Here is an 18,236-nt window from a genome sequence, read left to right on the forward strand (position 1 = left end):
ATAATTAGCGTGAGACCGTGGACTGAAATTCGAGCCTCAGTCTTGAATCTGCTTCCCTGAGGATAAATGAGAAGGGAGCCAAACATAGAGTTTTGCCATTGGTCTGTTTCAACTGCTGAGAGATTTATGTTGCAGTAAAAAATGAAGGGAAAACTTCTGGGTTCAAGGTACAGGTCACCCTCTCTGATCACTGCATCCTTTTTGCATCAAAGATGTTAAAGGTAATATCTGTCACATCTAAAATCATTCTCAGCAAATGATCCTGTTGGAATCCAGTTCCAATTCCAGCCTGGATACAGTGTGTGATAATGCAATCATAAACATAGATGTCCTGAGTTTATTCATAATTGAATCTACCAGTGACTTGATTTCGGATTAGTTGCCCATCAGCCTCATTAGTGTGAGGCCACCATGAAGGAGTCCCCACATCACAGCTATTTCCACCAGACAGCTGCACAGGTCCCAGATCTGGTTTCAGTGGACCCAATGTTGAAGATTGGGTTCCTTCCCCTGGACCCATAATTCCACCTTCATATCCTTATCTGGCCATTTCGCCCTCACATGGTTCATTCAATCCCCTCTCGAGACTCCCTGCTGACTGACGCCAATTTACTCAAGAATTAAAATAAACCTTGAGAGGAAGCCATGAAGGTTTAAATTATAATGCCTGGCTTCTTTCTATTTATTCTTTCAGTCTCATGAATTCCAAAATTGTTTTCAAAATGTTTACAAAATTATGTCATAGTGGCAGTCTAGAAAAACTAGATGTAATGAATGGTTTACATCCAGTCTGGAGATTCCGGGCTCCTGTTCAAGATGTCAATGTGTTTATCCTCATGCTATGTGCTATTTGGTCCCTTGACCCTCGGCAGCTTTACATCAACAACAAGATTAAACCCACAAGCAAAGAAAAGCTGCTTCTAAAAACTCACAGCAATGTCTATGTCAATGTATCAATTATAATTTCACAAAACAAACTCAGGATTAATTGTGGCTATTCTCATGATGTTACATAACTCATTAGCATCGTCCTCTGTCTCCCGAAGTGGAAAGCTGCTTCAAAGGGTTTAAGCCATCTGTAAATTCCTCAGGTATGAACCTCCCCTGGATCTCTGGAATTGGACCAAACTTGCACAACAACAACAACAAAGTCCTTTGAGGTAAAAGCTGATGAACTTTTATCTCCCATAAAAGAATCCACTTCATTACCGCATTTTAGAAACCCAGCAACAAAGCTTATCAGCATCCGACAGGGCAATCAAACACCAGCACAAGCAAGATTTCATTGCCACTGAGCTCAAACACATCACACTCTCTGGGATTCAATGGGATTTCCCTGTGTATTCTTCCGTGTGACCCAATCTGGCCATCATTTCAGACAACTGTTTCCTTTTGAACACCAACCTCTACTCCCTATGGCAGTGACTGTAAAACACATGGACTCAGCTGTCCTCATTTGGAGTGATGTTTGGGGATATTGTACTTGAGCTTCCTATCCCCTCCTTCACTCAAACTCTCACACTCTCCCTTCTTCCTTACCTCACAAAAGCTGAAAGAAGAGTGAGCTCCCTGCTGGCCGAGACTGGCTGTAAGGATCCGCAAACTTACCGTGCTGATTATGTCCTTCTGTTATAGTGACACTCGATCTGCTCGGCCTGCCCATTGGTCAAGGAGTCGGGCCGTAGGCGAGGCTGGGCCTGCGTTGGGGCAGCGTCCATGAATTTCCGACCCCCCCTCCCCCCATTCCCAGTGCTGGCACTCAATAAGGAGATAGAAGGGTTGACTTGTAAGAAGGGAGGCTCAAGTTTGGAGAAGGGGGCAACCAAGACGCTCCCGGGTTGCTATTCTGGGGGCACTGCATTAGGCAAGCAAATTTCAACTCAGAGTGAGAGAAGACGTCAGGGACGAGAGGCAGGTGGTGTTTCTGAGCCTTCAAACAGAATGTATAGTATAGCCACAGGAGGATAGAACCTCAATGAATCCAATATGTTGAACAATTTTCTGCTTGTGGTCTTTGAACTTGATTTTCTTGACTCCCTGGTCTGAAAGAATGAAATAGTCTCCCACATAATCACAGCATATGTATACATGACATCAGACCTACAACATGCAGGACCTACAACAGGAAAAACAGACAATGGGATGATAACTGAGGTATTAGAAATCATTCATCCTCTACCCATTGGGTCATCAGGCTGTAGTTCCTCGTTTTTTTAAGTAAAGGAAAAATATGCTTGAACGAGAAGAAATGCTAACCTACACCTAAACTGTTTTCTTGCAGTGTGTGTAAACATGAGTACACATATATACACATATGTGTCTTTTAGTTCTATATATGAACACTGATAATTGTTTCCATTTTTTTATTTAGAATGCACCTTTATAGATTCAGTGTTTCTTTAAGAAAACTATCTTAAACTGTCTCGTGAGCCATATCAGTTAGAAATTGTACAATGTTTTTTCAATTTAGGTGTAAATCAAACCAATCTGCAGGTTGAATCATTCAGCAAACCTCTCAATTTAATTTGTGATTTGGATCTGACATACCCTATAGTTGTCAATTTCAGTCCTGAAAGATCTTCCAATTTCCTCCAGAGGGTGCTGCAATGACAAAGTTAACAGCAGAGACTCTGACACTCTCTGATCCGTCAAATGTTTTCAGGTCACTCAAACACAAATAGACAAACCTGGGGCCAAGGACCCCTTGCTGGAGTTGGTTGTTCTTGATTTACAGTTGAAATGACGTGTCTGTGCTTCAGCTGCTGGAATGAACACTGAAACAAAATATTTCAAATTGTTGTATAGTTGGAAGAGTATACTTGGAGCTCACTGTGCACCTGATTCACAAGGAGCGCACCTAAATTGTCAAAACCTCACAATGACCCAGTAAACCATCTAAATACTAATGGAACTTGCAGAAATACTTACAAAACCCAGCACAGGAGATACTGTCAAGGACATCATAAGTAACCCTCTGAAAATCTTTGTGACCACATAAATGGCTCCAGGAACCATACCGTTACCTTTATAACTCCCTACTATTCCTCTTGCAAGGATAAATCCCTAAAGGTAGAACTAAAACCTTCTCAATGAGCCCTGAAAAACAACCTAAAGCTTAAAAAAAGACACTCTTTGAATCCTCTAAAAGAATGCTCCTCCCGTAAAATATCCCTCAGTCCTGTAATCCCCCAATGCCTTCTAACATCAGTCAAAGGTTCCTCCTCGACCAGCCTTGAACCCTTGAACCCTCCTCCCCAAAGAAACTTAGCAAAATATGACTTGCTATTGTTGACATCTTCAAGATGGTGGTGTGGTCATCGAGTAGGATTCAGATACTTCTTTTAGACTAGTAAAAAACATATCTGGTAGATTCGGGTTAATTTCATTAAACAATGAATAGCTCCAGAGGAGAGATCTATATCAGATGTAGATCCAGTCTCTACTCTTATTGGATGCAGAAGTCAATGCATTACATGATACAGTGTCATTCCTACCATATGATCATGAAGTATGTTTCTAATTATAAAAGCTTTAGGTTGTGTCTCTTTAGTCTTTAGAATGCAGATACCTTGAAAAATGAATTATGACTATGGATGGTTTTATTTTCTAACTTTATTGTTACCTGACAACCGATGTTGTCATGTGATGGCGAATCATTTTCTGATCAATATAAACTTTAGATTGTATATCTTTTTGCAGTGTTGACCGTGACCCTTGACCAATTATGACTGAAAGTTAATCATCTGAAGATACTATCCCAATAATATTGCTACTAAATTTGGTAAAGTTCCACCCATGCATTGTTGAGTTGTTTTGTCAGGGTGCTTCTGGCACACAGTTTTTATTTTATTATTAGTGTGAAGTCAGATATATCAGGGCCTTTAGTTCCCAAGCTTTTCACTGGATGTTAACTTGAAAGAAGTTGTGCTGCTTCGTTCATGTGATATGAACACAGCATCGCAACTTCCTTGAGCAACCCTGAAAACCCTTCAAGTGCTGCAACTTTATAGAAATTATTTTCACCCGGGTCTATGCAGAAGCCACCTGGGACAGTATGGAGACCCTTTGGAAACAATGTCTTTGGTATTATCAGTGATGCCTAATGCCTCAAAAAGGAACCTGTATACTTCTTCAGATTTGCTTGATTGATGAACAGCTTCAGAAACCCACTACAAACCCATTACATCTAGGTCATTTCGGATTAGGAGGGACTATGTCTGCTATTTTCTGTTACTTTCCAAAATCAAGTAATACACTATGAGTGTCAGGAAGATGAGTTGTCTTCATATCTTCTTCATATCATGTCTTCAATAATTGTGTCCCATTTGTAATGGTTGGCTTTACACTGCATCTGGGAGTGTAGCTCTTTGAACCAACAACAGCGTGGTAGAACCTATTTATTGAAAATAATCGGACCTTTAGAGTAGCCTTAAGAATCCTCAGAACTCGCTCAAAGATTCTAAAAACTCCATGCAGGACCTCCACCATTAGCTCCTCTACACACCACCAAAAATCCTGAAAACCAAAGATATCTATAACTGACCCAAAAGGTTCCAAATTATGTGGATTGGTCCAACTTTAATCCCATTATTCCGGAAATGTTACTATTTCCACTGGACACAAATCCTGCGAAATGAAACCCCTTCTCATCTTTCTGGATATACAGTGGAGCCCCACATCCTTAAAGGACCCCTGGGTGGCCCTCGGACCCCACTTTTAAAGTCCTGAGGTGGTGAAACCTAAGGTCCCATGGCATGTCGAGTTGCGCAGTGTCTCGCCAAGCCTTGCTCTGCTGTCAGGACAACGCCGCTGTCACTCTCAAGAGCTCACAGGGCTCTGGATTTATTTTTGGACTGTAATGGCGTCCGTTCCTTCCATTTGTAGGAAGGGGGGTCGAGTTGGGCTCAACATGAACCTGCCGCTCTAACACTCTGGGCTGGGACAAGCAGGCAGCAGCCGGCCGGCCGCCCCCAAAGCAGCAGTCGCACAGGTAAACACACCATAATTACACATTTTATTCTCTAGATAGGGCAAAGAAAAGCTGTCAGTGTAAGGGATACAGCTGCTGTCGAATTCAGAACCCCCAGCCTTTGAAGTCAGAGGTCTAATGTGTGTATGGAGAGCTCAGGTTGTTTTTTTTCTTGTGCAACATTAAAGCACCAGCGGGGCTGAGCTAAGTGTTAGCCTTACATTGTTTCTACTCCCGGTGGCTCAAAACATTCTGCCCTGTCAACTATCTGTCCTGGCTGCAATGAGGCATGAGTGACTCATGATCACGTTATAGTTTCCTGTTGTGTAAAAGTGGGGAATACAGTTGACCTTGTTAGGTTTGGAACTGACATTGAACTTGAATCAGTCTTCTTTTTGTTGTGTTAAGGGGAACCCGCCTGGAGCGCTTTGAACATCCGCAACAAGTTTTTACCTGGTAAGTTCCTCCTTTTCCATCCAAACTCGTGGTTTGCTGTGTTTGTGTGTGAGCCTCATATCTTCACCGGAGGTAAATAACTTTTTGGGGTGGATTCATTTATTTAAGAGGGCCATTGTGGAGCTGCTTGGTGTTTATTACACATCTATTATTACCCTTTCCTCTTTTGAACTGTCATCCTGAAGGCGCTCCAAATGCCAAACCTTCCAGAGCCTTAAAAGGAGGAGCGAACTCTCATGTGTCAGGCAGGCAGGAGGTTCAGGGAAGGAGGGGAGGGTCGAAAAACACAACCAGATCTGGCCTTCATTTTACTGAGCTGAGATACACAGTATAGTGTAGATATTAAACAGTTGTTTTGTACAGACTGCATGATCTCAGAAGTAGGGGGTCCGAAACACTCTGAATAATGTAATAAAAATGTTATCAGGCTTATTTCAAGTCGAAATTTGGGTATATTCAGTGACAATATTTCTCAGCCCTATCCAGTGTCAGGGGGCTGTGATGTCATGAGGTCACATGCTCTGCATTCACTTTCACCCTTCAGCATATATATATATATATATATATATATATATATATATGTGTGTGTGTGTCTATATGTATATATGTTTGTGGGAAGTGACATGAAAAGACCCTGGTGTGACATAACTGCACTCCAGCCTTGAAAGTAAGGCTCAGTCTGTAAAGTGTACACTCACAGAACGGCCAAAAAGATTGTCCCTAGGCGGAGTGCAGTTTTTTGATATCAACCTAATTGGGGAAAAAACAATTAAGTATTTAAGTATTTAAAAGTTAATTTTAAGCATTTAAAGTCAAGTAAGTCAGTCTGAGACTTCAGTACTTTGATCCATTGTGAGATATCTTACCAAATACAGACAGATTTTTAGTTCTAATATCAAAATCTAGGGCTTAACATCTCACAACCCACTTACTTTAAAATTTGATGTGAAAGTTCATGGACCCAAAGGATGAATCCTGATGATTTGTATGACCGCTTCTACCTGAGGACCAGGTGAAATTAAAAAAGACATGTGATCCCTTTACCCTCTCCTTATCGATAGGTCTGGTCTCTGTCGGTCTGGGGTTCCACTTAGAGCTCCCCCTAGAGGCCTGTGAAACTTATGTGAAACGTCTGTCTCATGTAATACTGTTCTGTGGAGATTATTTCTGCTGCCCGGGAGGGAGCTGAAGCTGCAGATGCCTCATCTGATCTGCATCACATCTCTCTTTCGGGAAAGTGATGCAGCCTGTAAAAAGCTAGGAGTCTTAAAAAAGGGAAGCAGGTGTTTGGCCAACCTCCTTTCTGCCTTCAAACTAAAATTAGGCAGAGTAAAAGTTTCCAGGATCACTTGAGAGTCTGTAACATCATCCAGGAAGAGTTGAGATACATGCTCCTGTTGTTTTTTTAGCCTTCAGTACTGATCTGTGGCTCTTATAAACAGCATTCTCATAAACAGGATGGGTCGTCCCAAAGACTGTAGATACAGATCATCATGGGTCATCCTCATTACCTGTGGGTGTTTGTGTGTGTGTGTGTGTGTGTCTGTGGAGGTTAGCATTAAGATCTAAAGTACAAATTGTTATGTTTGTATCAAGTATCAAAGGTTAATTTCTAAGACATTAATTGACCACAACCTAAAATTTAAGATCTGACTCCAGTTGACAAACTCACAAACTAACCTCAAATATTTAAGACTATCATCCCATGTTAATCAATTTATATAAAATTAGATGTGTTAACCAGCAGTAATCATCATCTGAGAACCATAAAGCTTCGCTAATGATTTGACAGAAAAAGTCTTTCAAGGATTTTTCCTCTGAAACTAAATATGATGTTTGTATTTTCACAATGAGATAGAGATGAACAGGTGAGGCTCAAGTAGAAAATTATTTTAATTTATTTAAGAAAAGGGGTTACAAACAAACACAAGCAGGAATCTCAGATAAATGGACATTGAGGGGAAATGGCTGAATCAGAGAAGAGATCTAAAGGAACCAGTGAGTTGAACTAAAATGTACGCAGGAGATGGAGTTTGATTGTACAGATCAGGTGTCTATATAATAAAGGTTGATGTAACAGATAGCAAATATTCGTCACATTATGGCCAACTTCCATTAGTATGAACTCTGAAATGTTTCAGATTGTTCTTTAGCCAAAGTGTAAAGGCAGAATAGTTGACACAACTTAGTGTGGTCATTTAATCGTACATGATTGGAAAATGTAAACTCTTTCTACATAAAAAACTTTCCCTATATGCTATCCGAAAAGGATCAAACGTTGGCAATAATGAGAAAAATTAAACATTAAGGCTTACAGTTAGATATGTACACAATGATAGAAATAGAATGTCAGACAATACAAAACCAATGAGGAAATCAAATATGATATAGACATTTGAGAAGCGGATCTTTTGGACTTGAGCTGTTGAGTTTGTCCAACTGAGTCATATAAGATGTTTTATTGGATATAAATTGAATAATGTAACTGTAACTGTTGTGGAGCTGCTTCAGGTGGACATCTTTCATGGCAAATAAAATCGAGTTGGTGGCCACGTGAAGAGTTGAACCTTGCTCAGTAATCTCCATGACACAAATCTGCAAAAAATTACAAAAAAAGAAAATGTTAAATAAGCAAATATTGCAAAATAATTCACATTGCTTTTATGTTACCTTTTGAAAAGGTTTAGATTTTAACACTTTAAAACTGACGACAATTTTCATAATGGTTTAAAAGATTTATATTTAAGAAATTGTACTGCCTTTTGAAGGTGTTTTTGAGACTTTTTGTGATCCAGTCAGATGTTGGTTAAGGACAGAGACATACCAGAGTTAGAGGAGCAGATTTAATTGGATGTTGTTTGTTATTAAGGAAAATTTTAAACTTTGCACTTGATAAATGCTTTGGCATGACTCCCTGTGATTCTATCTTTTGTGACAGTTTTTGCTTTTGTTTTCTCCGCAGAGTGCTGCAGCACTCATGGCTGTCGCTTACAGTGCCGTCACCCATCTGGGCCTGCTTTCCCAGCAGTACCCTCCACCCCTGCTGCCCAAGCCTGGAAAGGACAACATTCGGCTTCGGAAGCTCCTCAAGAGAACTGCTAAGAAAAAGGCCTCTGCTCAGGCAGTGCAATCTACAACGCCTTTTCGCTCCAGCCTTTCCCCTGTGAATGAAGCAAGTCCTGACCTCGAGCATAGTGACCACTCCACTCCTCCCCGGACTCCAGAGACACCATCCAACCTCTACGGTGTCCAGCAGCCTCCACGGTTTACTGTCAGGCCGCTGTATCAACATGTGGCATCTCCTTACCCGCAGCGTGCAGCTTATGGCAGAGCAGCAAGGTTCTCGCCACCGACAGTGGCATTCCCATCATACTCATACTCGCAGCATGTCACCTCAGTTTCTTCATATTCATCATCGGCCCACCTTTCTGGAGTCTCACCAGCTGTGGGGCCAGTCGTACAGCCGGCAGTACCAAACAAATCTATGTCAGCTTATTTTGTGCCTGAGATAACAGTGTCACCTGCTGAGGTGAAACTGACAGCTTCTACCACATTGGCTGAAACTCAATCTGGTCTAAGACCTGCTGCTGCAGTTGTAACTCTACACCCAAAACCCAAAAGTCCAGGTCTGACTCTATATTCAACTGCAGGAATTCAAGCTTTGATTAGACCTCTCACTGTGTTGACCCCGTTTGTCAAATCAAGAAGTCCTCATCCGACTTTCAAAGCAACTGAACCCTCAAGGTCACCCAAACCGATGTTTGATGTCCCTCAAATTAGAATGTACACAGCAAGCACATCGTACTATGAGTCATCCAAGACCTCACCAGTGTACGACACAACTGAATTAACTGCTATTGGCAGCACAATACCTCAAATAAAAATAACAACAGAATCTAAACCAGATTTGACACCAATATCTGAGGTCAGAAGAGACACAGCACAGACAACTCAGCCTTCTGTCTTGGGCACAGATCCCCAGCAAAAAACACCCACTTTGGAGATCAACAGAGTTATAACACCTACCCTTGAAATCAAGAGAGCCACTCCAGCATCTGACATCAAAAGAGCCACTCCAATACCTGAAATCAAGAGAGCTACTCAAACATCTGGCATCAAAAGAGCCGCTCCAACATCTGAAATAAAGAAAAACTCTCCAACATCTGAAATCAAAAGAGCAACTCCAACATCTGAAATCCGAGTTGCACCAACTTTTGAGTTCCAAACTTCAAGAACTTTAACGGGGCGGCCTAAAACCCCAGCATACCACATGGGTCGGGCTACAACACCTGTATTTGAAATTTCAAAAGCCAATCCTCTATTGTTTGCAGTGTCACCAATACCAGTCGATCCAGAGAGGTCAAGAACACCCAAACTGGTTTCTGCTGTGTCCAAAAGCCCGATGACTATTGAGCCTAGGCCTACTGAAAGAATACTGAATGGGGACATTTTTTCAGATGTGACACCTGCAGCTAAACCAATTCAACAAAGTATAACAAGGTCAAAATCAGAGCCTTCTCTGATCACAGAAAAGAGCAAAACTGCTCCAGATGGTTCTGAAACACCTAAAACTCCTACATCTGAGCCAACAACATCAGCAGTCACTTCTGACAGCTGTCAGAGGCCAAAGACTCCAACTTTTGAGGCATTGCGGCTTATGACCACATCATCTGGCTTCAAAAGACCAAAAACACCAACTGGTTTATCATCTGCTGCTTTTCAAAGACCTAGAACCCCAACCCAGAGGGCTCATAAGTCTGCCTATCGTGGATTGACACCAGCAGAATATACTGCTTATGGTGGCATCAAAACTTACTCTCCAGCTTTTGGTATCAGAGTTTCTAAGACATCAACTGAAGAGGAGGTTAAGGTTGAAAAAGAGGAATCAGCAGATGACAAAACACTGAGTCAAGAACCATCTGTGAAAGAACCTTCGATATCTGAGGTGTCTAAAGTTAAAGACACCCCCAAAGATGTAGATGAACCCCACTTAAGAGAGGTGAATGTTTCCACCACCCCTTCAATCCCTATAATTGTTGTTTCAGAGGCATCTGACACTTTAGGAACAATGTTAACACTAGAGACAAGTACACTATCTAGTCAGGCTACAATAGTACAAGAAGAAACAATGATTCAACAAGCACCAAAGACTAAACCTCCAAAACCAGATGTGAAAAGTCTGAAAAAGGAAGAAACCCAAGTTAAAGAAGACATCAAACCAAAGACAAAAACCCCAGAAACCGCAGGTCCTCTGCCGAAAGGTGGTGACCAAGACCCTCTGAAGGCTGTGAGGAAACTTTTAGGCATAGGTAAAGTTCAGACTGCAGAGGAGAAAGCTGTAACTGAGGCAAAAGGTGATGTCGCAGAACAAAAAGTGAAACCTGTAACTGCCATCACAACTAAAGCTCAAAGCTCAAAGCCAAGCTTGGCAGCGCCTGCTCTGCCGGATAAAGCACCTGCTTCTGCATCAACAGAAAGTGATGAAAAAGGAAAAGATAAGACAGTAGTTAAAACTGTACTTGAGAAAAAGGAAAGCGATGAGACCCTCCTTCCAGCTGAACCCCTTCTTAAGGTCGTACAAAAGCCGAAAGGAGTGAAATCAAAACTGAGTGGTTGGTCCCGACTGAAGAAGCATATGGTAGTGGAGCAAGAGGAGCCCAAATTTCCTGTAAATGTCTCTCAGAAGGAGACGACTGGGCAGGACCAGAATGAGGTGAAGGAATGTGAAGAGAAGGCCAAAGATGGGCCTGACACTCAAGACACAAGCCAAACCACAGACGCTCCAAAGGCAACAGTAATGTGGGAAAATGTCCTCTTCCAAATGTTTTCCACCACAGAGAACATCATGCAGCAGATCGAGTTAAACAAAAGTGAGGATGAGAAAACACCAGAGAAGAAGGATGAGCCAACAGAGATACCTTCATTTGCGTACCGGTTGCCTGTGCTCCTCTTTAGTCCAAAGTTTGACGCTAAAAGGCTAAAAGAGGCAGCATCAAGGCCGGTGACGAAATTTTCAACTGTGTTTGAAATGGGTCTGATTGGGCGGAAAGTCAAAGACGAGGAACCAAAAGACTTTAATAGAGTAGCAAGGGGGTTCACTGTCCCTTAAGTTGCATCTAATGTTCAGTGCCCCGATGAAAATGTAAAGACAAAAAGTTGATGTTTAATGTACAGAGCAGAAATCTTAGCAACAGAAATTGTGTACAGGTGTGGTCAGTGTTCGTCTCTGTGTTAACTGAATGATGTTTGTAGCAGTGTTGTAGAATATGTGGCCGTTACTTTATACTTTACCGAATGCTTTGTGTTGCATTTTGTGTGACTGGTTGCCTGGATGTTAAATGTATTTGTGGATTAGCTGAAAGGAGAGAGCGACATTTGTCTTAAGTCATTCAGACGTCACATCAGATTAAAGCTTTTATGTTTTAAGTAATTTCAGAGCTTCTCATTTGTTCCTTTCTTTACATGTTCACAATAACTACTGACTGTTTTGTAAGTGATAGATTAGACAGTATTTTGGTTATTGTGGCACTAAATGTATGTGACACAGAGATTTATTAATATGCAGTGGCTCAAGAAAGTAAATTTTAACAATAATTTTTTACAATAATAAGTCAACTTTAAGAAAATTATTAATAATTAGGTTGCTGTGTCTTTATAAATAGATAGAATAGACTATTGAAATATATTTTCTGACAGAGAAAATCAAAATTTCTCTTTAACGATTGTGCAAAAAATATACTTTTATTCAAAATGGTGCTACTTGCCTTTTGGTAAGACCTTTCACTAGTTAACGGATGTACTTGTAGAGTGACATGATAGTTGAAGTGGTTATGTTTTAACAAATTAACTTTCTTAAAGTCACAGTGAAATAACATTTTAGGAGCATCTAAATTCCTTTATGTGACCTTGGCAGGGGTGTAACACAGGGACAGCTTGTCTTCCATGTCAGCAATAACAGCTTTGATGCTGCAATAGTGGATGTAATTAAATGAACATGAAGATATTGTCTTTTGTCTATGATGCACTTTTCTAAATAGTTAATGAGAGCATTACACCTAAATAAACTGAGTAAACTACAAATGCTAAAGGAAATATTAGATTAGGAATTGAGTACAAAAATCTGATAAAAAGTGAGATGCCAAGGACGGGATTATTAGGGTTTGGTTTTGGTCACAACCCAAACTAAAGGGCGCAACTACAGTTATTGTGTAGTTAATATTCCAGACTTCTTTCACAGTCTATACGTAGTTTATGTAGAGGGAGGTAGACAAGAGTCCTAAGAATTTCAAAAGTGTTAACAAGCCGTTTTAGGGATTGATTTCATTGTGACTTGAAGAAGGCAGCTGAGCTAAAAGCTTGTAGAGAAGGTGAATGATGAAGAGCAGCCTCCGTTGTGATGGGGGGAAGTGGGATACTGAACTGTGGGGTCAAGGGTCAAGAGACATGGAGGGGTTTTACTGTGAAACAGGGCGGGCAATGTATTTTTCTATTTTTATTTTCCAACTTGCTGTATTATGTCTGATCTGACTTCCATTGTGTGCAGGCGTTGTTGATTAATCTAGTGAGTCTTTGACAATGTAAACCTTAGCCGGTAGATCTTCTGTGATTCCTTTGAATCAAAACCTGTTGACACTTTCAAATAAATTCATCAGGCAATGTTTTCCCTGTGCTTGTGTATTTCTTGTGAATCTGCAATGTCGAACACTGAGCTGGAAATGTAACATGGTATTTTATCCTATTTACTTCACTGCACATGAGCAGTCAAACATGAGCAGCCAATCCATGACTGGAGGATATTTTAAAACCATTTTCTGTGACAAACTTTTCCGTTTAATTTTCCACGTAGAATTTGTAAATTAAGGTATTTATTAGTTTTCTTGCTTTGGAATCAGACAAGGACATAAGATGGTTCAGACTGGATGCGTAAACTTATCATCATCTGAACAAGTGGTAAACATGTGCACTGCACATTATATTTAGAGATGATATAAAGTCTAGAATGATAACATTCAAATGAAATTAATATTTATATTTATATTATGTTTATTATATTATGTTACTGTTATCATTATAGACTCTACATTATACACTATACATCATCTCTAAATAAAATAAATACATTATATTTAGAGATGATGTAAAGTCCATAATGATAACATTCAAATAAAATTAATATTTATATTATTTATATTATTTTACTGTTAGCATTATAGACTCTACATCATCTCTAAATAAAATTTGCAGTGCAAGACATGTGTCAGGCTGACATGTCATTAAGAAAGATATGAATATAAAATATCTTTAGCTTCTTTAGCTTGGTGTACTGGTTCAATTAGATGCTGCTGTTGTTTTTTGTACAAACCTGTTGTCGGTCTATATATAATTATTTTCTCTTCTTGCCATTTTTGAGCCTCAATTTCGGGTTGAAGATTAAAAGTTACAGGCTACATGCGCTTTAGAAATATGAAAGAATAAACTTATTCTGAAAACAAATGGGGAAAAGTTATGTTGGTGCCTGTTGTCAGTTTAATAAGTCATTTAAGTGTAGTAAATAAAGGTAAAGGGTGAGGCTTAGCTTCACTTAAACAAAGAGAAACACTCACTTACCAGACTGTTTGTTCATAAATTGTCCTCCACTCTTGTCGTTCGTGGGGATCTTGTCATATTTGCCATGACCAGTGACGATGAATTTATACTTTTTACCAGCTGCTGATCCCTGATGAGTAAAAACACAAATTTAGTGATAATATTTTATCCTGGCATTTACAATTATTTAATATATATATTTCTATTATTTATATAATATTTAAAGTAAAATATAGGTTATATAAATATCAAAGTAGTAAGTGATTATAAAAAGTTATGATATGGTTGTCATGAATGAAAACATGCATAATTATTATCTGAGATTATTGGTCTGTTATCTCTTAAACTGTATCTTTACCTTTTCATATCATTTGTTTTGAAAATACAGTCAATATCATGTCAATATCATATCTATCATTGGAGGCAGCGTTGAGGGAAAATGACAGAACTAATACAAGTGAAAAATAAGATGTTTGATTTACCTTATTGGCCTTTTGACCTTCTGAAGAATCTCCGATGATCTCCCACATGTTCTTCTTCTGCATCACGTCTCCAGGCTTCACATCCTGAGAAATCAATCAATAATCAAACAGGTTACTTTTCTGAGTCCTGCTGCCTGTTGACCAGGATGTAGTTTTACTGTTGAACCGTGTAGCTTTACACTGAGAGGTGTTTCTGTTATGTAGCCAACCCTCATTGATATAGATTGGCTGAACAAAATAATAGGAATCGTGCACAACCTTCCTAGTAGATCGTGATTGTAGATACATAAACATAAACAATTTAAATTAAAACTTGTTCGAGTTAATTTTCCGACCTTAATACATTTCAAGTTGTTCCTAGACATTCTTTTGACACATTTAAAACACTTAGGCAGATGTTTCCTGCTGATACGATGTCATGATTAAGTCATGATTAAGATATTTGTTTTAAAAAAAGAAATTAAGAGAAAAGTGACGGCAAAAATATAACAAGCCGTTTTAACAGCTGATGTGTCTTGTTTCTCCACAAGAGGGAAACCATACATCACAAACCCACATCAAACGTCACAAGAGTCTCTTCACAGTCATCTGAGTTTCAGGACTCAGCTCCTAAGGTCAGCTCAGTGTCGCTAAAGGGCCGGCTACTCCCTGGACAGGTCGTTATCACAGGGCCAATAGAAGTTCACGTTGTGTTGGTGACTTACTGTCGCTCTGCTGGACGACTGTCTGCTGCCATCCGAGGGGCCTTTGACCCACTGGGTGATCAGGTTGGCAACGCCCACCTTCAGACCATCGGTGTCCTGATTCAGAAATAAAAAAAACGACAAAAAATGTCATGCTTTGTTCATCCTGTAAATGCTTTGGATGAAAACACAGTTTATCTATTAGATAACTGAATGTATTTAATTTCATAAATAACAAAAATTTGTTGACTCAACCAGATACGTCCAAATGAACTGTATTGTTATTAACTGACTAAAGGGTTCATAATTACAAACTCATTCATATTAACAAAATAATTCAATTTAATGTCACTAGAAAAGATTAACTGTTATATTACCTCAACATTTTTAACCTAAAAATCACAGTGCTCTGTAAGCCAACTTAAAAACATTGAGTTCAGAGCTGATTAACCTCACAACACCTCTGTATGTTTGTTTGTTTACCTCACAGAACCATAATTGAAACAGATATATATATATTTAACACATACAGTGAGACTCTCCCATCTGCTCCCATGATTTAAAGGAGACATGTGACGCTGCAGCTCGGAGGTCAGCCAAACTGACAAACATGATCCCCACAGACTGACTGGTTTGTCTCTGCACAGACTGGTTGGCTACAGGTCCACGTTCTAACTATGTTACAGCTGTTAGAGCTGATTGGAGACAGACTTTTCTTATTTTTCCACTGTAAAATGTCTAAAAACTACACCTGTGTTATATGTGTGAACATGATTCCAAATTTTTCCAGGAACTGTAAAATCTGTCATTATTAATCCATAAAATAAATAAATTATAATGCACTTTAATGAGCAGGTCAATGTTTTGGAGAGGACGCGTTGGAGGACAATTCAGCTTCAGGTGAAAAAACACGAGGAATGAACACTGTTAGAATCAAAAGCTCACATGGGAGAAGTTTGCTGTCAACACCCTCTGCCAGAAAACTTTTATACATGCTTACCATTGTAAAAGTGTCTTTTGACCCAAATTATCCTCTTCCCCTAAAACTGACCAACTAGTTTTCTTTCCCACACTTCTCATATGTAGAACTTTTTTATCTGATGGCACAAGTTTTGGTTTGTAGGAAAATGAGACCATCCTGATGAAAATGTGTTCAGTGACATAACAGCAAGATACATCTGCTCATTCTCCCTGTTTATATCTCTATGTGGAAAGATCCTCTTTGGGCTTCAGTAAGAGTTTGGTTTTAATCATTATACACAACAGTTATTATTGTCTCTTTACACTGGTGTCACTGGGTTGTCCCTTGAAGTACTATTTATGTCATAGCAAAAGGCTCTTTATCATTTGTTAATGTATATAACATGTTATTATTCAAGTCTGAAATGGGCAACATCAACACATTGTACCAGGAGTTATGGACTTTTAGGCAGATGTGTATGTGTGTGTTCACAGAATTTAAATTATTTTGATGGCATGATCTCTTGTCGAATATCCTGTTGACATTATGCCAGTTTATTATTCATTTTCTAGTTACCATTCACCAGTTCATCACGTTGTCTGGGAAGTGATGGCATGCATTTGTGATGCCACTAGGCGTCACTAAAGCATGACAGGTTTGGATCTTTCACTCCCGGGGCCACCAAGTTTATCATTTAGCCTAGAACATTTTGTGTGAGAGCAGGAAGTAGCCACGTCCCTGTAGGTTTTCTGACCTTGCAAGTTGCACCCTTGGTGGGACTCTGGCTCCAGGCCTCTCCGGCCTCAAACAGGTTCTTCTTGGAGGCGACGACTTCAGGTGAGCTGGGCAGGTCGGTCAGAGATGCCTTCACTGCTCGCACCTCTTGTGAGTTCTGAAAAACAAGAAACCTGGATAAGTTTTGTGTAAACTAATGAAATCGGAATATTTTAACCTTTTTTGTATGTGTGGTTGTTTTTCTGCTGAGGAAGCACAATTCCGATGTGGTGTCTTACAAACAACAGAGATTAAATTCACAGGAATTAAGAACAGTTTCGTAGTTGTAAAACATTATGCAAAGTTATTTAAATCCAATATAAACAGTAAAATCTCCTTGAAAAAATAAGGCTAATAAGCCAAAAGAATACAATTCTAAATTCAAATTTTACTTTTGGGTTAGATTATGTATCATCTGCATCATCTATCTGTTTCAATACCATCATTGCAGTATAACGCAATAAACAGAAAACTTAGTGTTTGTTCAGATTTAATTTTCTCACTACGTCACAGTTTAAAAAAATATATACATTTATATATAAAACATTGAAAAAATATATTACTGTTTGATTAAATTATTTAACATTAATATTGGCACTCATGGACCTCCATACACACAGTGCTTTATAAATAAAACAGATTCACGTAGGATAAGCCAGCTTTTACTGGAATTTATGTCAAACCAGTTTTCTTTTTTTGAGAGTGTCATGAACACATGTCAGAATTGAACCTCGGGTCATTAACTGTGCTGTTAATCAGCCTGGGAACCGCCTGAGGTGAAGAGTAAAAACAGGGAACGGAAGAATGACAAAACAAAGTTCTGAACATCTGGTTATTCCCGTCATATATCTGTCCTGACACATGCTAAGGTAAAACATTGCTGTCACCGGCGGGTTTAAAACAGTGATGGGTCCCACGGTTCAAGTCAACGTCAGCAGCATCTGATCACTGCAGGGTGTGGACAATTTCGTTCCAGAGATACACCGATCGTTATATCTTTATATCTTTAATTTATCACGCTGACTGTCCGTACTGTAAATCTACTCTATTGCTCTATTCTATTCTATCCATTTTTCCTAACTGTTGCTGTGAAGGTAAACAATGAGATTCCTTTCCTACTGCCCAAAAGATGAACCCTCTGTTATTGACCCCATGACCTCTCCTCCAATGTCATTTTCAGGACAAACTCTAATCTGTTGGACTCTAGGAATAAATGAATAATCCATGTGGTGTGTGTTCACTCCAACACGTTCATGTTCACGTGCCTGCATTAATAAGTGCAGCCTCTAGGGGGCACTGTCAGCATCACACACGGCTCCTTCTGA

At 39.5% G+C, this 18,236-nt stretch overlaps 1 protein-coding gene across 1 annotated transcript in view; it reads right to left on the reverse strand.

Annotated features, from left to right (window-relative positions):
- Positions 1 to 7,305: 7,305 nt before the first annotated feature.
- lsp1a (lymphocyte specific protein 1 a) overlaps positions 7,306 to 18,236 on the reverse strand; it is a 49,302-nt gene continuing 38,371 nt past the window's right edge. Inside the window, exons 9-13 of the mRNA XM_061076307.1 lie at positions 16,892 to 17,029; positions 15,198 to 15,293; positions 14,494 to 14,577; positions 14,033 to 14,141; positions 7,306 to 8,020 (exon numbers count right to left, since the gene is read on the reverse strand). Coding sequence (XP_060932290.1) covers positions 7,998 to 8,020; positions 14,033 to 14,141; positions 14,494 to 14,577; positions 15,198 to 15,293; positions 16,892 to 17,029 — 450 coding nt within the window. The 3' untranslated portion in view covers positions 7,306 to 7,997. The remainder of the gene's footprint in view (positions 8,021 to 14,032; positions 14,142 to 14,493; positions 14,578 to 15,197; positions 15,294 to 16,891; positions 17,030 to 18,236) is intronic.

The sequence above is a fragment of the Limanda limanda genome, chromosome 8, assembly GCF_963576545.1.
Source record: "Limanda limanda chromosome 8, fLimLim1.1, whole genome shotgun sequence".
Classification (NCBI taxonomy): domain Eukaryota; kingdom Metazoa; phylum Chordata; class Actinopteri; order Pleuronectiformes; family Pleuronectidae; genus Limanda; species Limanda limanda.